Source organism: Athene noctua, chromosome 20, assembly GCF_965140245.1.
Source record: "Athene noctua chromosome 20, bAthNoc1.hap1.1, whole genome shotgun sequence".
In the NCBI taxonomy this organism is placed as follows: Eukaryota; Metazoa; Chordata; class Aves; order Strigiformes; family Strigidae; genus Athene; species Athene noctua.
In genome coordinates, this window is record NC_134056.1 from 6,193,210 (window position 1) to 6,217,021 (window position 23,812).

The window sequence follows — 23,812 nt, forward strand, 5'->3', positions numbered from 1 at the left end:
CACAGTGCACCTGATAGTCTGAGGATCTTAAACCTTAATTTTCTTCACAATCCCATGAAGACTTTTGCAAAGCTTTTCCCATAGATGTGTTTTGCTCAGTTGAGTCTGGCCTCTGGATTTCTCATGAATAGTAGTACCTGTGGACATAAGCAGAATCTGTGAAATGCCTTCAAAGCCACAAGGTAATGTTTTTTATCTGAACAGGATAGTGGTGCTTCTCTAGAGGCTAATAAGATATTTGTGTGCTGTGGCACAGTTTCTCTAATGATCTTAGAAGAAAACTGTCAGAACAATATAACATAAAAAGCTTCCTTACCTAGAAGTCAATAGATGCAAAATGTGTTAAAGTCCATTAGATTTAAACGCATTTGGCAAGCTGAGGTATGATTTTGAGTTTGTGTAATTAATTGTTTGTAGACCTGACTGAGACAAATGCTATCTATTGGTCTTTGATTTATTCCCACCCTTGTCTAAAAAATAGCGACACTATTGCATGCAGTATACAGCCAGAGTATGGCTGACATAAATCTAGTAGTTACTGCCAAAAGGGTATGTGGCTTTAATGACAACATGTGGAGTTCCCAGCCGCTGCCCGCACTTGTGTGACCTTGGACTGCTCAGTTGTTAGGTAAAGCTTGTAAGAGCAATTCCTGCCATTTACTGTAGCTGAGTTTGCAAGCACCAACTTATCCACTTGTGTTAGTGTGGTCACTCAAGAGCTCCTTTTTATGGGAGTATTAATTGAGATTTTATACTAGTTTGCTTATAGCTGCATGCCCAGCAATTCTATACCTTAAGTATTTGTTATGAGTCACTTAAGTTCTCTGTTCAGTTACTGAAGTATGATTGCTCTTCTGGTCAGTAAAGTTAATAATAAGCTCTTAGTCATTTTCACCAGTAGACATGGAGAAGCCTTTAGAAGGTGTTTGTATCAGAATTTAATTCTTATGTTGGAAATGAATCCAAGGGAATGAAAACACTGCTGGGTTGTGGTCAGACTCAGGGGTTGTGCAGGTCAGTGGAAGGTTGGAACAATGAGACCTGAGTTTACTCTTCCTAAGCATCATCTTTAGTCAACTACAATGACCTATGCTTTAATGATAGTTATGTATTTTCAATTTCCCTAAATAGACTGTAGTTCTCTGCTTTTTATCTGTTGGCATTTTGAGTAATGACTGGTCTCTGTAATACCTTTGCAAAATGGACTAGAATGTCAGAACAGGAATAATGGGCTTTTTGAGACTAAAGCTAAAGCTCACCTGCTTTATTTCTGTAGATGGATTGTTTATTTTAGAGATCTATTATATATTCCCAGTTGCAATACATCCTGACTGACATAGGTTGGAAACTTTTGTTCTGTGTGTGGTGGCTGTTGTGTTCTTAACTGTATTTATTATTTCAGTATCTGGGAATAATAATTTTTGCACATCAGAGTGCCTTGTTCTCGTAGGATACTATGGTGTGCCTAGATGTTGGGGTTTAAGCACACCATGGTAGTGAAAATAGGTCCAAGAAAAGTGCCCTGATCTTGGAGCAGAAGATGGAGACACTTGTATTGATCCTGGGCTCTGGAAGTGTGTTTGTTCCTGGGAATGAGTCTGGTCACTGTAAGGGTTGCTTCCTGCACAGACAAACTTACTTGATGACGGCCCTCACCTGAGATGTTTACACTCATACTGGATCTGTCCCATTCCAGGATTCGCAGCTGGTAATAGAAGCCTTTAAATCAGGATTTGAGCCTCCAGGAGACATCGACTTTGAGGATTTCACGCAGCCCATGAAGCGGACTGTCTCAGAATCCAGCCTTTCCAACTCCAGAGGGGATGGGAAGTCTGAGCCGAAGTTTGGTGGCAAATCCAAGGGCAAGTTATGGCCATTCATCAAGAAAAATAAGGTACTGACTTGCAAACTTGAGCTTGGTGCTAGTATGTGTATAGTCAATAACCTCTGTCTTGTCTAGTAATCCTGGCAATTACAATTTTTTAAAGAGAATTTTAGATTGAGAAAGTTAATAACAGATGTCTTAATATGGTGTTTTGTTGTAGTCTTTGGTTGCTTAAGTTTCTTTATATCTTTAAAATTTTTTTTCTTGTATAATTTCTTTAATTATGTTGCAGTTTTTGTATTGATTTAACTTTACTTGTCATGTCTCTGCCATGGTCCATTTCTGTTCCTAACTCAGAGAAGGAATTGTATACCCTTACCTAGTGCCATGTGTGCGAACTAACGTTACTTTTGGGAAGCTTTAATGTGGCATTACTGTTTTGACACTTCTAAACCTCTCCTTGGCTTTTCATTTGCGTTACCTTTTCAGTCTGTGCGCTGGGTTCAGCAGTTGGGTGGCTGGGAACAAGGAATTGATGCAATTCATTCTTCTTAAGCACAACTAACAGAGCATAACTAACTGAGCAGTTGACTTTTAAAAAGACCATATTAACTTATGTATCCATTAAACCTTTTTCATTTCACTGTCATATTTTACACCATAATGCATGGCAGCATTTATCGGGGGTTACCAGAATGTGTCAGGGTGACTGAACTGAATTGGTTTTCAGTAACACTGATGGAAGCCCAGAGTAGCTTCGTTGTTTTGATCTCACCCTTGCTCTGACCCTTTCCAAACCACTTCTAATTACAGAGTCAAAAATAATCTACCTGTTCAAAATGCATCAATCCTGTTGTGCTGATATAAGAGAGAACTTGGCTGTCTGGTGCTTACATCAGTGTAGCCAGAAGCAAAACCCAGGACTAACTCCTGAGCAAATTCATAGAATAATTTGTAAAAGTGAAGTGTGATGCACATTACTGAGGTATGATTTGAAAGCAGGAAGGAATGTGGTTTGTTGTTTTCCAGATAATAGAAACGCTACTGGGCACTAAGGTACCTTCCTTATCTGATCCATTTAAATTCAGGTATTTGAAAGCTCTATCCATATGCATTATTCCGAGCTGTCCACAGAGCAGAACAGGGCAATTTATGGGGATAGCACTGCATGGAAGAGTCTGCATGAGCTTCCTGTCAAAATACTTTTGTGTTACTCTTCTGTTGCATCACTTACTAAAACTTCCATTTATCACAGTCTTCATTTAACACAACTCTTAAATACTGCTTTCCCCCCTCTTTTGAACCATGGCCTTAATATTTAATTATTTAATTGTTTTTTTTATCTGGATTTCAAATATTGGTTTTGATGCTTATTTTCGTTTTGTGTTTTATCTTTTTATTTTGGTTTTTATTCTGTCACTTCTCCATCTCTTATACGTAGCTTATGTCCCTTTTAACATCCCCCCATCAGCCCCCTCCTCCTCCCCCTGCCTCTGCCTCACCCTCTGCTGTTCCCAACGGCCCCCAGTCTCCCAAGCAGCAAAAGGAACCCCTCTCCCATCGCTTCAACGAGTTCATGACCTCCAAACCCAAAATCCACTGCTTCAGGAGCCTAAAGCGCGGGGTAAGTTCTCCTCTGGATACCTCTCTCTCTTTCTTTCTCTTTGCTTTCTTTCTTGCGCTTTTATTGCACGTTCTGTTATGTAAATACTTGTTTTGTTTTGTGAATGAATCCATTGTGTTTTATCATAACATGCAGACAAATCCAAGGATTCCCAACCTATAAAGCCATTTGTAGTCAAAAACCCCACAACGAAACCACAAAAAGTACAGTTGCTGATAGAAATTACCCATTTAGGTTTCCTGGGGAGGAGGGATTATACAGAGTTTGGAAGGAAGAGGTGAACATTAAGTAATACTCATGTAGAAGCCAGTTATTAATTTATTAGTCCTGCATATGTCTGTGGCAGAGTAAGATTGGAGGAGCACCGTTCAGAGATGTACTCTGATCCTGATGCTGTGTGTTGCCTACCTTAATGTGAGAAGTTTTCCACTCTGCAGGGTGGATTCAGCTCAATGTCTGTCAGAAGGAGGAGAGTAAATTAGGAGGGTTTCTAGAAAAGAATTCTTCTGATTTCAGTTGGTGTAAGTTCAGGCATTTCCCTGAAATGACCTGACACCTCTTGCTGCAGTAGTGGGAAGGTGACTTCCCTGTATTTTATGGCCCAGTATGCTTCTGTGTGCAGCTTCTGTTCCAGAGACTTGGCCTCAGCTTATGCTTCAAGGGCTGCAATGTTAACTTGCTTAGTAAGTCTGAGTCTTAAGAAAACAGGTGAGAAGTGAAAGATGAATTGATTCTGGGTGGTAATAAAGTTGTTTATATGGTACACATGTGCTTTAAACCGGGGCAGCCATGAGGGTGAAGAATGGGGGGCAACTGAATTTAATGTTCCCTGCAGCTGCCTCAGTTACAGTTGGCTCTAAATATTTGGGGCTGACACTTCTCGAGGACCTTAACCTCCTCCTGTAGCATGAAGTTCCAATGAGATAGGAAGGTTTGATTTGACTGCTGTAGAGAGCCCAAGAAATCCTGCTTCCCAACAAGTTCATCATGTCTGCCTTTGGGCTTCCTTGAGCACACAGTGTGGGTTAAGCAGTTTTTAAAGTGTCCATTGAAAAATTAATATCCTGCCATGCTCTTTAACTTTTTTCTAATTGGTTTTAAATTTTTTTTTTTTGTTTTTTCCCCAGTTTTTATTCTTGACACTTTAAATGTCAGTGAAATATCTTTGCAAAACTACCAAGTTAAAAACTATTTGTAATAGCTGCCATTCTCGTAAACGATGGAGGAAAGACATTAACTGAGAGTTTGCTATGATGAACGAACCATAACAAAGCTAGGTAAAAAATTTCAAGTTATACGATTAGTCCTTGCAGCCTTTCCTACATACAATAGTGTGCAGAATTGTGGGCCAGAGTCTTTTTCTGGTCATTTCCCATTAAGTCCACAGACTTTGTTGATTTCTGAACCGACTTTCACTTCCCAGTGCTATGATGCACACAGTTTAAAATTATATTCTGTGTGCAAAAGCTTTCAGTCTAGTGTGCAAGCTCCAAAACACAGATGAAAGGTTCTGAGGGGTTAGGGTTTGGGTTGTTCCCCTGCCAGCAGCTGAAGCACAGTGTGTTAGATGCTGGTTTATGGATTGTATGGTGCAAAGGAGCTGAAAGCCTCCGTGGCTGACCTCAGGGATTTACCTGGGTCTAGATCAAACTGCATCAACATTTTGTGACACGTCACCACTGTTTTAAGCTCAGTGTCCCTGTGTCCTTTGCTGCTGATGGAGTAGGAAATGTGGCCTGAGTTTTCCCAGGTCAGCTGCTCTGTTCCTGTTGCTGACAGCAGCTGTGGCTATATTGGTAAACTGATGTCAAAGTGTTTGTGTAGAATTAAATGCTTTCATTGGTGGTTTTCATAAGCAGTAAGTAACATGACAGGTTCCTGAGATAAAATTTTCCAATTTTCAAGCAAAAAGATGATGTTACCTTCCCAGAAGGTTGCACGTGTCGTGGATGTGCTGAAAAATTGCTGGCATAGCATGGCTTTGGATCCTAGGTTAAGGTCCTTAAAATTATTTCCTCCTATAAAAATTACAGGAAGGAGACAGACACAAGTGTTCAGTATTTTAAAATGTTTTTTAGAGCAGACTGTAACAGCAAGGAAGTGACTACTTTACAAAGCCCAAATTCTGCTCCAGGGACTGCACTGGCATTTAGGGCGGAGGGCTGGAGCTGTATAAAAGTAGAGATGATTTCAGTGGGGAACTTCAGTGGTTAGTTTTAGAGAATTGAGAACAGCCCTGTAAACTGTATTTTGTCTCATCTTTACAGACAGTACATTTAAAAGATGTTTTATACAGAATGGTTTTCAGGTCTTTGCTGGGGAATTGCCATTTAATGTGACCTTCAGAACCCAAAACCCCCACATTTCTGGTGCTTTTCACCGGGGAAGCGGGAAGTTTTTAAGCTGTCCAAAGGCAGGTTCTGTAAATGTACCTCTCTCCCTTAATTGCAGTTTGGCTTGGAGCATCTTTTCTCAGTGGGTTTTAAGGGGGGAAGACAGTTTTTCAGTTCTGCTTCTGCAGCAGCAGACCTGGAGGATGTGTGAAGTAGTGACTGTCTTGGTGGCACCCACTACGGCGGGTGGGCATCTGGCAGTCTTCCTGCAGGGTGACACTGAGACTCTGGAGAGTAAGGCACTGCTGAAGGTGAGGGTTTGTGTTGTGATCTAGTGCTCCAGTAGTGCCATTCATGGCACAAAATACTGAAAATAGAGCTGAATATTTCTGACTTGATTTAAAAATACTAGTTTGTAGCTCCCTGGGCACTTTACAAGTTTGTATTTCAAATGTACAAATCCGTACTTTGTGAGTATTTGGCTGTATAAGTAATTACAACTAATTGCTTTTAATATTTCCTCAAGAAAGGACATTATGTATTAACTATCTGAGAAGCCCAAGTGAGTCTTACGAATTCTACGTACTGTGTTTGTTTTTAAGTCGTTTGTGTGAAAGGTGAAATAGTGAGAACAATTTCCTATCGTCTTCTCTGGAATCCCTCAAATTTCTGCTGACACGTTTGTTAATAATGTGCAAGGAAAGGCTATTACTAAATCTTAATTTAAACTTTTCACTATGTTCTCTTTCTGTTTCATTTCCTTCCCGTTAGCTACCAGGATGTTTGTATGTAAATACTTTTCCTGCCTGATTCAGAGTTAGAAGCCAGTACTCAGATTAGTGTCTCTTTTTTCCAGAGGGGCGAATTCAGGCCTCTTGGTTCATCTAGAAATATGTAGTAAAAGGCTGCAAATCTCCAGCACCTTACTCCATCTGATTTGAAAACTTGTCAGGTTTCACATTTCATAGGGCCTTAGTGATATGTATTATACAAATAGTCAGACTAAAAGATCATCAAAGTGCCATATGCCCTTCAAAAATAAAATAATTCTAACCAGGTGAAAAATAAATCAAGAATCACCCCAAATCTTGTTAATTTATCAGATGAAAAAAGAGTGGTTCATATTTGTTTCAGCTGATGTGGTTGATATGACCCCTTTTATATTCAGTAAAGCCAGATAATACTGGTAGTTCTGCTTTCACCTTACTAAGTTTTAGAAGACTTCCTTTTGTCTGTTCTTTTCCATCCCCCTTTCTAATCCAAAAGCATCTCAATTCTGCTCATTTTAATGTTATGATTACTGGATTGTGATGTTACCAAAGAAATTGGGAGGATATGGGGGTAAAACTCTCCTCTACACAGAAGAACGTTTGATCTGTACAGAAGTACATCAGCAAAGCAACTTTTGGAAAGGTCGTGCAGGGAGCCAGCAGGACAGCACAGTGTAACGGGTGTTTGGCTTTGGACACCGAATAATTTCATTTGTTCTGAATATCGTCTCCGCACTGCTGGTTTTGTTCAGAGGCAAAATTCCATTCCAGCAAGGCACCTTGCAGTAAAAGTGGCCACAAGGCATTTTAAGTATTACTTTATTCAACCAAATTGTCAAGCAAGTCCTTCCTTTGGCTTTGTTGATAAACTGAGCTGAAAACTCCTATGAAAGCCCAGGGTAACAATTTGCTTATTTTGGAGGAAATTGGATCATACTCCTTTTTTGAACTAGCTTAAGGAAGAAATGCATGAAGAGGTACTACTTAATGTGAACTGAGTATCTGTAGTAGGAGCTGAGTCCAGTAGATACTAAGACCTTAACAGGGGATAAATACCACCAGCAGAACTGCACATTGTAATTGATCCTTGAAACATAAGTGAGTAAATGGATTCTCATACAATTCCTCCATGGAATCTTTGATATCAGAACGTGCCTGAAGAGGCAGTATGTTTTATTAATTTCCTTATAAAGCTTTAGTTTAGCATCTTATGTTGCATTTGGAAAGAGAAATTATGAAATTAAACCAGAAAAATCACTGGTGACTGTTAAAATGCATGATATAATTAACAATTATATGTCCTGTGTCCAGTCTGGTTTTAATTTTGCTTCCAAACAAAAAATCCAATGAATTATTTTCATGGAAGGAAGCAGATGCCTGAACAATTTACAACAGATGCAAGGTTAATGTAGAGGCACCAATACTAGTGTCAGTGGTCACTGCCAATATGAAATCCTAGTCTCTTTAAAAAAAAAAAAAAAAAAAAAAGGTGCTGAGTCTTCTCTGTCTATGGTTTTCTAATCATAGTTTTGTATTTTCCTTAAAGTTTCTTCTAACCCTAACAGCAGAAATGTTGGAATATCATAAAACTGTTACAGCACTTATCATGGATCAGAACTAGAAGATGAGGGGGAAAAAAAAAAATCTTTTATGGTTTTTTGAGTGTTTTTTCTAATAGCTCTTAAAAAAAGAGGTATAACACTTGAAATCAACTTTGTCTCTTTAGGGAAGTTAAAGCCAGAAGAGTACAAAAAATGAGGAACCACTTACATAAGTCATAATTTCATTTATGCTTGCTCTGCTTTTTCTAATTCCATTTTGAGGACAAAGAAAACTCGGTTTTCTGCTGGTTGATATTAATTTTGTGTTCTTCTGTTTTATTGCTATAGCAGCAGTAACATCAGCACCTTTATTTAAAGAGCAGTACTTCTGAACTAACAAAATCCAGGGGTAGAACTTACACCTTTGAATTACTCTGTGTGGCTTATGCAGACTTGCCTTGTCTCTGATGAAGCAGAGAGGATGAGTCTGGTTGCTGGGACACAGATATTACTGTCATTACCCAAGTTCCACCCTCTAGACGGTTCCGTAAGTCACACAGAGGGATTTTTGTGGTTTCCTTTTTAGTGGAAGTTATTGACTTCACTACAGTGTGATGTTACTTCCATTGAACCAGTTAATGTTTTCCCTTACCATCCCATCTTGCCTCTGTGACATACTGTGGAGTCTTCTCCCTTGACACTTAGCTGTTGGTCTGCCTGGGTGATTGGTACTTCGTTGTTCTGTGAGCATGCAGAAACAGCAAACAAAACAAACCATCCCCTCTTGTACCTGCACTGTTCCCTGCCTCTGGGAATACTTGTTATTCTAACATAAGTGTATAAATCTGTGCCGAGATGAGGGGTTTTGGGTGGGTGGGGTCATTAAAGCCATGGTTTATTCTAGCACAGACAAAGAAAGGTGTTTTCTGACCTTGTTTGTTTAAGCTAGCATTAAAAAATATATTATCTGGTTTTTGTGAGAATGCTAAACTTCTAATATTCGCCTAGTTTCTAGGAAGCTTCCGCTTTGCACTTAAAGGCTAGTCAAATGCCAAGCTGTCTTTTGCTGTAGAAGCAGTAAACACGGAGGTGCCGTGCTCGTCTCCACTGTAACGGATGTGTTTTCTCTTGCTGACTCACCAGCAGACACAGTCTTTGTATATTCACAAAGAACTCATGAAGAGGACTTTAGGGACACCCACGTGTGCCGTTGAGGCTAGGGAATATGTTGTAAGTCCGTGTATGGTGTGATCAGCCCATACCGTTGTTACACAGTCGCTAACCCCACTTACAACGCCGTTAGAGTGTGCTGTGGAAATGTGCTTTGTAAAAGATAAAAGGAAAATTTAGTGGGATGCAAGTTGCAGCTTACGGTGTTATGTGCAGGAAAGACATGTCTGCTAGTCCTGGAAATGCTGAAATTGGCACAATTAAAAGTAGTTGGACCTGTGAAATTCAGAGTAAGTACAGGTTCCATGCATTTATTCTAAAATAAATTCAGCTCCATGCAATTATTCAAAAATATTTGATGACTGCAGTCTTGAGCATCATGAGCCAACCCCTGATTTGCAGCAGTGCAATGCCACGTTCTGTGCCTTTGCTGTGGAGCACTCCCTAGAGCTTTCTGATCCTTTCCTGAACTCTCTGTAATGATGATCGTTCATGGAATCAAGATACATGACCTCTAAATCTGATATCCAGATAAAGCAGAGTATGGGGAGATTGTTTCAGGACCACTAAGAAAAAAAATTACCTTTTGGTTGTATGGAAGTCCAGTGATTTGTTTCAACCCTGTTTTCTGTAAGTGAGGTTAGTGTCCGTGACTGTCCAATAACACATGGACTTGCTGGCTTTCATGCTCTCTCATGTGTTATTGAAGCTTGTGGCTCTTAGGCTCTTCATTTTTTTCCCTGCAAGACTAAACTAGACTTGTTTTAAATTGACAGCTTGAAACAGATTTGCTCGTTTTGAAGAAATGTACTTCATTTGATCATTTGGGGTGAAAATGACTCTGTTCTCCCAGGAGTTGTGAGCAAGTTTCTAGCTGTGAAAACCCAGCAAAATGGGCAAAAGTAGTTATTTAGTGTTTAATGCAGATTTGTTTTCAGTCTGCTTATATTTGTGTATAGAAACCAAATTGCTGTCATGTAAAATTATCAAAACATGTCAGAAATGGAAAACTGTGAATATGACTTATTTCAGCATTTCATTGTTTCCAGTCTTATGATCTGCTTTCTTATTTGTACTGGTTGTAACAATCCCTGATGTACTATTTGGAAATGCTATTACTAAGTTCTCTATTTTTGTCATACTTAACAGCATAAGAATTGGGCATACAGTGTCTATAATATCTTTCAAATTTGCTGAATTTACAGCAAAAGAATAGTCTTGACGCAGATGATCCTTTGCAGTAGTGTAGTGCCTTAGAGTGAGTAGTGTTTAGAAACTAGCGCATGTAGCATACATTTGTGCCTTTTATAGAGTGCTTCATAGGTAAATATTTATTCTGCACCATGAGTCTTGTCTGTATATATGTACAAGGATCTCAATTTGTGCTGATCATGTCTATGCTAAAGTTCACAGGAGTGCTAAAGCAATTATGCAAACAAAAGCTGCCTATGCTGAATTTCTTCAGCAATATATTTTAGCTCATTCTTTCTCCTTCCTGTATGATTAGTCTCTCAAATGGATTGGTTTTGTTTCCCTTTTTTTTTTTTAATGGCCTCTTAGCTGCGGGAGTGAATTTCTCCATTGCACTGTGATTATTGTCATGTGTTTACTTCCTAATGGACTGAACTTCAGAGGGAAGTTTAACTGCTGTGTTGGCACTGAATGCATCAGTTCAAATGGAATATTTCACTATTTATTACGGGGCCATATATTTTCCTTGAACGGTTGGCATGTATTGCTGTACAAATTCTGATAACTAATGGTAATTGTTTCTGAAAAATGTGTATGTCTTAAATCATGCTGTCAAAAACATCACCAGTGTGGAACCACCTTTATTTTAAATCCAATCCTAAAGAACTGTGCTTTTGCTAAAAATGGAGCATCTGTTTGAGAGCACCTACCTGGGAGCTGTTGGTAGTAAAATAATGGAGAACTCTGGAATGGAGAGAGGTTCTGAGGTACAGGTCATTGCATGGAGTGAGAGGAGTTTTCCAGCTTTCATGTTTCAGCCGTCTTTAACACCGAGGACGTGCATTTATGCACTTGTAAGTTTGTTGTGTAGTTTTGAGTGTTTCGCAACAGTCCCCAAAGAGCTGGTAGGACAGGCACAGCACAGATTGCTGGAGGAGGCTGGTTGCAGTTTTGATTCTCCTTTTAAAATCTGATTCTGTATCTTGAACAGCAGCTAACTTGTGCTCCTTGGCACAGAACAGAAAAGCACTGTAGCACTGTTATCTCCCTATCTCTTGGAAAACCTGAACTGCAGCTGTCATAACATCTTGTGACACTGGAAGAGGCTTTGGTAACTTTGGTGGTCGACTGCCCGGGCACATTGGTTCACCTGGCATTTTCAGAGGCCCCCCAGCGCTGTTGAGCGCTGTATGTGCAAGTGATACAGGGCAGAGGCAAACCCTGCTGCTGCGTAGGCCCTTTAAGCTTACACTTCTTTTTAGTCTGACTTTCCCAGAGTAACGAAAAGATAATGTTTTGGCTCTGTACCAGGAATGTGGTAACCTTTGAGGAATTAGATCATGTATATCACTTAAGGAGCTTGAATAATGTCTTACCATGCTGTCATAGAATCAATTTGGTGTAAAGATTCCCCCCCCCCCCCCCCCCCCCCCACCTCCTTCTTGGTCCTGACCTTGTCTGACTGTATGACCAAAGTATGAGAATGAGTATTTATTTATGAATTGTTCAAGAACATGAAATGACTTTACGTGACTGCCTGGACAGCACTGTACTTGATCAACAGGCGTATTTCAGGGTTGTTGTCTTCTGGACATAGGCCTGAGAGCTAGGAAATCACCAGGGATGCCGTTGTGCTTTTTGCTGCTGGAGGCCGAGTGCTGTACCTCACCTCTTTGCTGAGTTTTGGCTAGGTGCTATCCCTGCTTCTCTTGGGTCCTTGCATAAAGTGGCTGATGCTCGTGACTGCATTTCAGCACATTTTTGATCTAAAAGGACTTTGCATACATTTGCAAGTTCTGAGTTTTTTTCCACTTCAGAGATGTTACTGTAATGAGGAAAAACCGCTGTTGTTGTTGTTGTAGCAGCTGCATATAAGGCAATTCAGGTCCAATTTTCACCTGCAGTGCTAAAGCACATGTGTAGAGGTATAATACTTTTCCCGTTTCTGTTTCTGATGAGGAAATGGCAGCTGACTGATCACTCTGGCTCATCTTGTGAACTTTTGCACAGATTTGTTAGTGTTACCCATTTTGCCTTCCAACAGCAAGGGGATTATGTGTCATTTTATTGTAACATCAGTCTGAAAAAGTTCCTCTTCTACTGATGCACTGTTGTTTTTTTCTCTTTCTCCCCCCACCCTGTATCTCTCCAATTTTTACATGAAGCTTTCTCTCAAGCTGGTAAGCACATTTACAGCATGCCTGTCCTGTGTTTTAATCACAATTTTCTGTGTGTGTTTTAATGTGCACTGTGCCACATATGACATGACACTGAAATTAACTGTTAAATTTGTTTCTTCTTTGTGTTTGCTTTTTTTGATATTTATCAGATAACTCTGAATACACAGGTCTGGAGTCTAATAGAGGTGATCAGAATTCAGTCTTTCTAATCAGCTGCTAAAAAAATTAACTCTAATATCTAGTTTAGTTTCCATTTTTACAATCTAGGGCTATGAAAATGTAGAAAACCAGGAGTGAGTAATTCTGCTACTGTATAAGTATACATTAAAACATTTAAAGGAAAAAAATAATAAGGTCTCTGTGCTTGCTGGACCTTTTCCAGAGAGAAGTGCATGTCTTTTTGTGTAATGTAGTTGCAAAGTTTGCTTTCCATGTCCAGGTATTACTGGAAATCTGCATCATTATCACCTACATTTTACAGCCCTATGTAGTTCTTCAGAATAACTAATAATGAAATTAATTAAAGTTCTGTAAACCTTAACCAACAAGGTTAACTCTGATTTGAATTTGCAAATGGAGAGAGAGAGAGATACGTATATATGAATCCTAAATTCTCTTGGATGCAGCTGGGAAGGTTTCTTGAACTACGGTAAGAAAATATATTACTGAGTCGGGAAGGGGTGAACATATTTGGGAAAGCAAATTATGTGCTGAACTTCATACACAAGGTACTGTATTGCGTGAGATACTCCACACCTTGCTATGTTCCTGACTGCTTGTCTGCATTCCTTTGCCCTTCGAGAGTCTGGTCACAAGCAGAATGTGACTGGTGTGCTGACCCACTCCATGCCAGCGTGCAAGAGCTGCACTCAACTGATTGCAGTTTTGGAGAGCTTCAGAGCATCTGCAGTAGCTCCTTAACTGCCTTTTCTTATTCCTCACCAGTTAGTGACTTTTAAGTTCTCTTTCCCCTACACATATATTATTCTTGGGTATGTCACTGTGGACCTGTTCTGTTCACAGCAGCTTATTTGGAGGAAATGCGTAGGCCAGGAAAGCCACCTGATCTAACTCTGAATGTTTCGGATCCTGCTGCTACTCTGTCAACACAGCAACTTGCTTGGGCTCCATTAGCATTATTGCTTCTCACTGAAGACCTGTAGTAGCTCTGAGGAATGATGGAAGCATCTAGCTCACTTGAAAACCTTGTTCTTTTGGTTGGTGCCAAGCCACTGTCCTGGTAGTACAATACATTTATACCAGGGATTTCCATGCGTTGTTTTTCTGGTCACATTGCTACTGTATTGTGTAGCTGAGCTAAGCCTTTGTATGTAGGAATAAATCCTTCTAAAATAAATAGTTGACCTGGCCTTTCCCCAAGAATTGCACAAGTTGGAAAGATGTACAGAGAGGCTGAGACCCGTGTGCACCTCAGGTGGAGGAAATCAGCTTGCTTGTAGTTTCCTCACGGATCCTCACTGTGCAAGAGCCAGAATGGGCTGATAAACCTCGTGCTCTCCCTATACGTAGTTTCAGCCCAGTAACCAGTCCTAACACGGGCTCTTTTTTTCACAGTCCTTCATCTTGGGATAATTTGCATCCTAAATCCCAGTATCTTTTTGCAGGGAAATCTAGTGAGCACTAGCTCTGCTGGTCCTACGATAGCCCATCAAAAGTAGGACAGATTTTTTTTTCCCTCACCTCACTGTTGAAGCATTTTTTTAAATGTAGGCAATGTTCACTACTTAAGAGATAGCCCAGGTGTGTTTTTGCTTGAGAGCATGAAATGTGCCCAGCATGTGTAAAACTGCTCCTTGACTCTCCCTTTTGGAGGAGACATTGTAGCTTCTGTTATGATGAGAAATTACTGAGCATAGAATAGTCTGAGTGAGATCGCCTCCTAGTCGCAGGCATACATTTCTATGCAACACTAATGCTTTGGTCTGAAGCACTGTGAACAAAGATACTGAATTTAGTCCAGCCTGGAGTTTTTGAATGAAGCTGAAGAAGCAAAAAGAAGATGCTTTTCCAAGTTTGACTACACCTATTGCATTCTCCTAACGTATAACTAGGGGTATTTTCAAGCATATCTGTCTCTTCTGGAGAAGAATATATTATATAGTGGTTCTTGTAGCTGCTTCTTAATTTACAAAGCTACCTCCAGATGCTTTGCCCTTAAAAGATATGTACAGCTTTTGTGTGTAGTTTATCTGTAAAATATATTGAATCGCTCTCAAGTCCAATGTGATGTAGGAGTCACTATCAAACAAAATGTTATCATTAAAGAATGAATTGAAATAGATTTCCCCTGTACCATGCACAACAAGTCCTGTAAGCACTGCTAGGGCTTCATGTGGTTAAAGTTTCAGAATCAGGGTAACTGAGTAGTTTTCTTCATTTATCTTAAATTTGTTTTCTCATTGTGTCCTGAAATGGAATTTTAAGTATATTGTTAAGCAGATGATCAAGGCTTAACTAGAACATACGCCATCTTTTACAGAAAATCAATACAGCAGCAGTTTCACTTGACTTGCCTGTTCTGTCATTTTGAAATGGCCAGACCAGAGGAGATGATGACCTGTCTGTAGTTGTCCTCCATCCCTCTGACACCCACACACTTTCTTTCTAAACAGCTTGTTCTGCAGTCTCAGAAGAAAGAGCACACTGTCTCAGAGCACATTCAGTGCGGAGCTGAAGGGGTCTAATGGGCAGCTTTTGTGGCAGAGTGTCCACTAAATCACACTCCTCTGAGAGAGAGATTTGGCATTTTAGTAAGACTAATGTCGCAACTTTGCTCACAAGCTTTCAGTAAGCTGACAGGCCATTGAATTTGGTTATTCAGCTTTGTGTTTTTACCCTTCCTTCTCCAACACCCTGGTATTCCTCTTCAGAAATGGGACACGGAGTGAGCAGAAACGAAAACAAGAAAAACCTGTATAAATTCAAGATTATGTAAGAGAACCTCATTCCTTTACGGTGCAACTAATTGGTATTGATGTGTATTCAGTACAGTCCACCCAAACTGTCCCCTTTGCCTTCTTGCAAGACAAACATAGGTGGTACTTTGAAGAAAATGGTATGGATGTATTTTGTGTCATCTATCTGCTGTATCAAATTGAGGCAATCAAGAGGAGGCATAGCAGTTTGAAGGCAGGAAAGGGGCTTTCACGCAGAATCACACAAAGGTAACCACTGTGGCGTTCAAATGTTTTTTCTTAGGTCGTGATTTCAAACTGATTGATTCTATAGCTTTGATAGAACTCCTGATTCTTATGCTTGTATAAGTGAGAGAGGAAAAATTGAGATACTTTGATGTAGAGTGTGGATCCTGGAAAGCTTGCAGCATGTTTTTAATTTGTAGAATCCCAGAGGAAGCACTTCTGTTACCTTGTGTGTTCAGGCATAAATTAACTGTATTGGACCAACACTCAGACTATGCAGAGCAAGCCAACAATAGTGTACCTAAGAGCATCTGTGACACAGGAGTAAAAGTTAGCAACTGATTTCTTGGGGATGCTGTCTGTAGCAAGAGTAGAAGGCAGGAAAGATCAGCTTTGCATGAGAATGGAACTGTTAAATAAAATCTGATGATAACTGTGGATAGAAATAGTTCCTCAGGTTTGCCGTTGAATTCTGGCATTCTTTAGTTGGTGATCCTCCATTAGCCATTTGGTACAGAAGTGGGATGTGATCCTGGGATTATTTCTAAGGCATTCAGATTGTGAACCATTCAGGGACTGATAACTCTCAGTACAAATGAGAACAATGCTTCAGACCATTGTGATTTCACACAGATTTTTGTCAGCTGTTTGCAAAATGCAGTCCTGAAGGATTCTTTCAGGCTCTGATTTTTTTTTTTTTTTCTACCCCCCACTCCCTTTCATTCTACTCTGTGCAGGGAGCAGGGCCAGAAGACTTCAGCAATCTCCCACCTGAGCAAAGAAGAAAGAAACTTCAGCAAAAAGTCGATGAACTAAACAAAGACATTCAGAAGGAGATGGATCAGAGGTACGTGAAACCTCTCCAATGAAAAATGGACTAAGTAGTCTCATATAGAACAGAAACAACTAAAATATAAGAAAGAACAAAATTATAGGTTTGTTTAATCTGCTGTTCCAAGAAAAGAACCACCAGAGTTTACATATGGCTAGAAACACCTGAGAGATGCAAGGCTCTCCACAACTCAGATTCTGAAATCAGTTATTTAATTTTGGCTGATGTAGATCAGAGCTGGGGCAAAAGCTGGCTTTCTGTTTACTCCATTCTCCCACCTCAGTGTAATGCATATCCTACCATTGGAATCGTGAGAAGATGTTAGTGTAAGGATGGGAATGAGATAAGCGTAGCAGTTGGAGGCAGTTTTTCCTTCTTTCTGGAGATGCTTGCTTGGGCTTTTGCAGGGGAGCAGTGGTTCAGTTGTGAGCCAGACAGAGTTTACTTACTGTTGGATACACTGACTTTGTTTCTTGATGTGAGCAGTTGCTGAGAGTGTTTTTTATGGCAGAACAGGATGTAAATACAGCCTTGGTCAAAGGTGCAATCATAGACCTCTCAGCACTAAGCACGGTGCCTGTTACTGTATGATGGGCATGGGTAGATCCCAAGAAGAGAGCTATTATGAGCACAGTAACATCAAAAGTACCAATTGATTGGTGTGTGTCTTAAGACTCTCTGATCTCTAGCTTACATTTCCTGGAAGCAGAAAGATAATGACTCCTGTGCTGTTGTGGATAGTTTTTCTACAAGGCTGCATTTATCATTCTGGTTGAAAATAAGTCTATTTTAGTTACACACTTTTTATTGATTCTGGCAGCCTGTATTTGTTGCTTTTGTGTTTGTTCACATTCTGCAGTTGCATTAAAGATTCAGCATGTTATGTTTGCAAGAGACTTTTCTTTCCTGAATGATTTTAAGACTTAGCCTCTCCAGTACTAGTCTGTCCCTAAATACTGCTTTGCATTTGTACAGATGTGCCTATTTTTTCTGCTAGCTTGCTTTGTTTATTTTGTGTAGTAACCCAAACTTTCTTTTTCATGTTTTATATAACGAATAAGAAAGGAAAACTGCATGTGGTTGACTGATCTATTATTCCTTTGGCTTTTTCCACTGTGGTAATTTAACGTTTGTACAGATTTTCCTTTCTGCTCTGTATTGATTCTGAGGTAACCCAATGTTAAAATTGGACATGAAATCAGAGCAGAAATAAGTTATTTAAAATAAAGATGATATATGATTGAGGAATTAGCACCAGGAGTTAAATAAGAGTTAAAAAAATAGTAATAATCGTGACTCATATGTTTGCAATATTGCCCCTTAGGGCTTCAGCCACAGAACAATCCCACTTCCTTGCCACCCACACTCTTTCCCATTTTCTATACACACAAAGCAAGGCAAGCACAGGATTGCAATTGTCAAGAGTTTGGTGGGAAACTCTAAAATATAAAGAGTGTTAACTTGAGTCGTGGGACTCACATTAACCTTTCTCCCCCAGCTAATGCCTAGAGAAAAACTGAATAGCTGTGCCAGTAATATAGGAAATCAGCTTGTAAGTGTGCCCTTCTCTAAGCTCTGAAGCGCTCATCACCGTGCACATAACTTTTTTTCTGAAGTTCAGCCCCAGCTTGGCTCAGGTCAAAGGCAACACACTGCTGTCAGTGAGAGCTCCGCAGGCTTTCCTAAAGGAGCTCATGAAGGCATGTACCGCGTTAATCTTGGCCTTACGGTACCACATTCATCATAGCGGGCCTTAAAATTAACATCTCTGAAACCCTAGGCGCTTAGCATCTGGGTTGATATGAAACACAGCCCCCAGAAAGAGTCTAGTAAAAATGCTGTGTAACTGAACAGGATGCAGGGTCGCATTTTGTGGCCTAAGGTCCATCTGTCTCTGCACTGTGACAAATTCAAACCATCTGGATTTAGCTTCATTTTAAGCAGTGTGAAATAAGTATCTTAGAAATGATTTGGGTTGCAAAAGACAAACTGCAACAGGCAGGGTGAGAATTTCTGGTTAGCACTCCATTTTTATTATTAATACATCCATGTCTAGCTCTTTGTCCCAGTTTCTCAACTGGATTTCAGCCCATGATGGATAATAATGATGCAACTGTTTGTGCCCTAAAAACTGTGATGATACTGATCTAGAAAGCTGAAGCTGTCATTTGTTGCAATGGTTGGGAGATTTATTCCCCCCCCCCCCCCCCCCAGGGTTAGCAAGTAGATACTGTAGTACTAAATAAAAGTATGTGTCAGGCTAAAAGTCAATACCAAATTCTTCCTTTTGCCTTGCAAAAGGCCATTGTCCAAGAATTCAGTTGTTTTTCTGCTAGGATTCTTCAAGCATGGCACATGGGGCTTGAATCATTTGGCCTAAATGTGTTGTGTGCTTGTACTGACAGAGCACATCTGTGTAGCCCCCCAATCCACTGGTGGGGCTCCTCCTGCCAGTCTCACTCACATGAAGAGCCCTCAGCTGCCTGTGGACTGAGGAGCTGCTTTTAATGTAGGAGCTTGAAGAGTTTGGCTTGTGTACAATGTCTCTTGTCATGTCATGTTGTAGGTAAAGGCATCGCTTTTTTCCATCTCTGACAGCGTAAATTCTCTTCTGCCAAGTGATCTTACTGTTATTTCAGGGTGAAAGTCCCTGTCTGGATGTTCTCAGTTACCTTTGTAACAGATTAGACTTGAGTGAAGAAGGGGCAGTTTATTGCCCTTTCATTTGCCCTAATTTAGAGGAAGGCATTTGCCCTCAGCCACACTGACACTTACATGGGTTTTTTGTGTTTCTTCTGTCTCTCAGAGATGCCTTAACGAAAATGAAAGATGTGTATATCAAGAACCCACAGATGGGAGATGCAGCAAGTGTGGACCACAGATTAGCAGAACTTGGACAGAACATTGAAAAGTTACGCTTAGAAGTTCAGAAGTTCGAGGTATGGGAAGAGACGTTTCAGTAAAAAGTAGCTCAGCCTATGCTCAGTTCTAAGCAGATGCTTCACACTTTTCCAGATGTTTTGCTGCATTTGCTTACTCTGTATGGGTAAGTGCTCCTTAAGCACTTGCATTAATTGATATCTTTAGGGCTATTTGTGTAACATAAATATGCACCATCTCTTGGGACTGTCAGCCACATTCTGCTGTTTCATTTGCCAAAGAAAACAAATTGTGCCAAGTGGAGAATAAGAAAACGCAGTGCTCTCTGGACTGCCCAGGGGGTTCAGATGCTTCTTTAATTAATTAATTTGAAGCATCATGTTACAGATGTCTGTGGAAAATCAGAGGAACATAAATGTAAAGCACCATTTATAGTCTAACGCCAAGACAGAAGCTATCAGATGAAACATGTTTCAAGGAATAGTCTGCCATTAGCAGGGAGCTTCTTAGAGATATAAAATCTCACGAGCATAAGGAGTATTTGGAACATATGAAGCCATTATAATTACATGAGAAGGATTATAGGGCTGAGAAAAGTTATGCTAGGTACGTAAATAGACTCAGCCCCTTAGCTGTAGATGTTTCTCACCGTTGTTGGCTTTACTATCCATTGCTTGCTTATCCATTTGAAAATCACTCGGTCTTTCATTCTCCCCAGCTTTAGTCCTCTTGTGGTCAGCAGACACTGAGGTTGCTGTTTCTGGTGTTATTGAGACTACTGTAAGCTGCCACACGTCGTCTTACTTCATTGTGACTAGTGCAGCATCTCCCAACAGCTGTTAACTGCTTCTCTTGAGTCACAGTGTTTTCATCACCCAGTGTGAAAAAAGAATTGAGTTTTCAGTAAGTGTGGTTTTTGGCAAGACTGATAGATTTAATATACATTTAAAGTACCAAATCTATTTCCCCTGACAACTGCAACCCAAAGGAAAATTTAAATACGCTTACGTACTGCTTTTTAGTTCCATAGTCTGAATGTCAGATATGATACAGCGAAGTAAAAGCAACAGATATCCCCCTGCATGCTGAAGCACAGGAGATGTGTGACGCTGCTGTCCTTGCAGGGCTGGCTGGCAGAGGTGGAGGGCCGGTTGCCCCTGCGGACTGACCAGGCCCGGCGGCAGAGCGGGCTGTACGAGGGCCAGAACACTGCAGCAGTGAACAGCTGTGCACAGGACCGGGAGAGGTACAGTATCTGTACAGAGCTGCCCAGTTCAGACTGGTAGTTGGACCCGCTTTCCTTAACTTGTTAACTGGGGGAACTGGAGCTCTGCAGCATTCAGAAACTTACTCTGTAACCAGACCAAAGACAGGGGCTCCACGAAGTGCCTGATTTTGGCACATAGAAGACCCCAACTTTGAGCCAGCTTTCTGAATACGATGAAATGCATAGTAGCCCCTACACTCACTGCTGTGAAGGTGAGAGAGATAGGTGCATTTTTACAGCTTTTAATGAAAGAAATAACTGGTCTCACGCATGGCGTTGTGACAGCTGCTAGTGTACCAGCTGGGTCTGAGTATGCTTTGAAATTGCTGGGCTGCCCCATCTCCAGCTGCTCACCTTGCCTTAAGTGTCTGGGAACCCAGGCATTCTCTCTGCTCCGGAGACTGGTTGCTATAGTTGCTCTGTATTTTCCTCTCTTGAGCAGCCCAGATGGCAGTTACACAGAAGAGCAAAGTCAGGAGACTGAGATGAAAGTACCTGCAACGGAGTTTGATGATGAATTTGACGATGAAGAACCACTACCCACCATAGGAACATGTAAAGCACTCTATACATTTGAAGGTAACACTAAAATTTACTCTCATTTCACTTACTGTTTTCTTTAGTTCATACGCCCAGTGGGGAAATCTTCATTTAACCCCTGCACTGCATATATAGACACAGAAAGGGCGAGTGAGGCTCTGCCGTGATTCTGGTTTGTAGAGAGGTACTAAGACAGTGATTTGTCTCCTGTTACACAAGGAACTCTACAAGAAAGAACCAAAACTCTGATGTCAGGATCACATTCATCCAGTTCTTGGTGTTACACACTGTTGCTCTGGAGTCACGTGCTCTTGTTCTTGCTGCAAGTGATGCAGCAAAGGTTGTGGAGTTTGCCCTGAGTAGTGCCCACTACATCTGTGGTTCCCATGGTGCAGGACAGCCTAAACTCTTGTGTTACTGTGTCTTTCAGGTCAGAATGAAGGAACAATTTCTGTAGCAGAAGGAGAAATGCTCTATGTAATAGAAGAAGACAAAGGTGATGGGTGGACACGAATCCGAAGGAATGAAGATGAGGAGGGCTATGTCCCTACGTCGTATGTTGAAGTCTATTTGGACAAAAATGCCAAAGGTGCTATGACGTATATTTAATACTATTATTATTACTTTATTTGCTTTCACAGAGATACCCAACCCTGAAACTGCTCTGTGTTGCAGATAGAGCCTTTTAAAAGCCTGTACAATGCCACAAAGTGCATTATTTTGTACATGGACTAATACGGCTTGCTGTACTGCAAAACGTGCTTTTTCTTGATCAGAGAAGGATAGTGTGGTAGCCTGTAACACTCGAGGGGAAATGCAGCCTTTCCTAGACAGTGCTTGTTCAACTGTTGCTGCTGTTGCACACCCGACTTAGTGCAGGAAGCACAAAGCCATTTGGGATAACGTGGGCTCTCCTCAGATATCCAGGTGGCATCTCAGACATAAAAGCCAGCTGTCGGTCCCAAACTGGTTCAGTGGGATGTTACATAGGAAATATTTAGACTGCTGGTTTGTGTCTTAGTGTGGTAGCTTTTCAGAGCCTAATGTGTTCTGTGGACCTTTTGGGTTGAAACCTGGTCGTCATTTAGTTAGTGTGTTTGGGAGGGGAAGGAGAGATCTTGCCAAAACCTGTCTACACAGCACTCTGGTCCTTGATAGATTGGTAAGCCATTGATATTAAGAAAGATCCTTTAATCTTTCCCACCTCCATACATTTCAGAAAATGGTCTTCTGGGTGTATTTGCCGTTTCAGATGAAATACAGTTATTTCAGATGACTGTGGCTAATGGTTTAATCTTACACTCACGATCAAGGGAGACATTCGGAGTTTAGACTCCCCAATCTTCTGTTTCTTTGCTGCTTTATAACTCCTCACAAATAGGTGTATTGTGGAAGCAAGCAGTGCTACAGGGGAACCCCTGGCTACAATATTTGCTAGCTCCATGAACACCTCGTAACATAATACACTGAGAAATCAAAACATTTTAGTCCTGTTTCAAATCAGGATGTGTTTGAAGTCCACTGTTAAATCATTTTGTGTTTTTTCAGTCACTTAATCCTTCAGATTATTTTTGTGTTTCCTAGACCTTAAAGTTCTTGGTGTGAGACAAGCTGCCTCATCCAAATCAGAAGAAAACTGAACCATTCTCATTGGGATTTATGGCCAGTAGGAAGAGAGGAGTAGGACTGTCTCTGTAAACAAACACTATAACTTGATCAGTTCACTGTCTCAGATTCAGTATTAAACAGTGCAGTGCCTTGTCTGCTGCAGATGAAAGTCTGGGGTCTTGTTTTATTTTGTCATAATACAGTAGTTTTATGTTTGGCAATTACAGGGTCAGTTGAGATGCAAAAGAGTGCAAAACTGTCAGTTTTTATAAACCTTTGAAAGAGGAACATGGATGGTATGTTCTCCTTCCTATTCAGAACGAGGCAGAAGGCACAGAATGGGAGATCCCATCTCTTATCGCCGTGTTCGCTCCTATGGAGATTGACTCTCTTGTGTGCAGCAGGAATTGAAAGCAACATTATTACTCTGCTGGAAAACCAGTTGTTCAGCAGAGCAGGCTGCTAGTGTGACATCTAAGTCAGGCTCGAGTAACAAGCACAGCTCTCCTGCCCTCAGATGGGCAGTGTGGTTCACATCAGTGGAATGTTACAGCAAATCACCTCTTTAGGAGCAGAGCAGCGGGTTGGATGGGCAGCGAAACAAAGCGTATCTCTGGGTGGGATGAGAAACCTGACAGTCCTGCTGTCTGAACTAGCAAATGTTTGTCTTCAGTTTACACTTCTGGAGAGACTGTTGCAGGAGTGTTGCAATACCAGCCAGAAAATAGTATTAATATGTTAATGGTATTATGGAAGTTACAGGATGATGCTGAATGATCATAAAAATGCAGTCTGTGCTGCTGGGAGGGAAGGCTGATACAGTTGCAGCCACTTCTGTAGCAACGGTGGAGGTTTTTCAGATTAAGTTTTCCATTAATTTTGCTGGACTT

At 40.7% G+C, this 23,812-nt stretch overlaps 1 protein-coding gene across 15 annotated transcripts in view; it reads left to right on the plus strand.

Annotated features, from left to right (window-relative positions):
* The window catches only part of FNBP1 (formin binding protein 1), a 97,754-nt gene that overhangs the window by 71,700 nt on the left and 2,242 nt on the right, over nt 1-23,812 (plus strand). Inside the window, exons 9-17 of one of the 15 annotated variants that reach the window (XM_074923744.1) lie at nt 1,697-1,894; nt 3,267-3,449; nt 9,240-9,323; nt 12,620-12,634; nt 16,533-16,642; nt 19,434-19,566; nt 20,632-20,753; nt 21,217-21,353; nt 21,745-21,903. In XM_074923744.1, coding sequence (XP_074779845.1) covers nt 1,697-1,894; nt 3,267-3,449; nt 9,240-9,323; nt 12,620-12,634; nt 16,533-16,642; nt 19,434-19,566; nt 20,632-20,753; nt 21,217-21,353; nt 21,745-21,903 — 1,141 coding nt within the window. Of the gene's footprint in view, nt 1-1,696; nt 1,895-3,266; nt 3,450-9,239; nt 9,324-12,619; nt 12,635-16,532; nt 16,643-19,433; nt 19,567-20,631; nt 20,754-21,213; nt 21,354-21,744; nt 21,924-23,812 lie in introns of those variants that run through there. The other 14 variants (XM_074923745.1, XM_074923750.1, XM_074923748.1 and 11 more) reach the window with 14 other exon arrangements.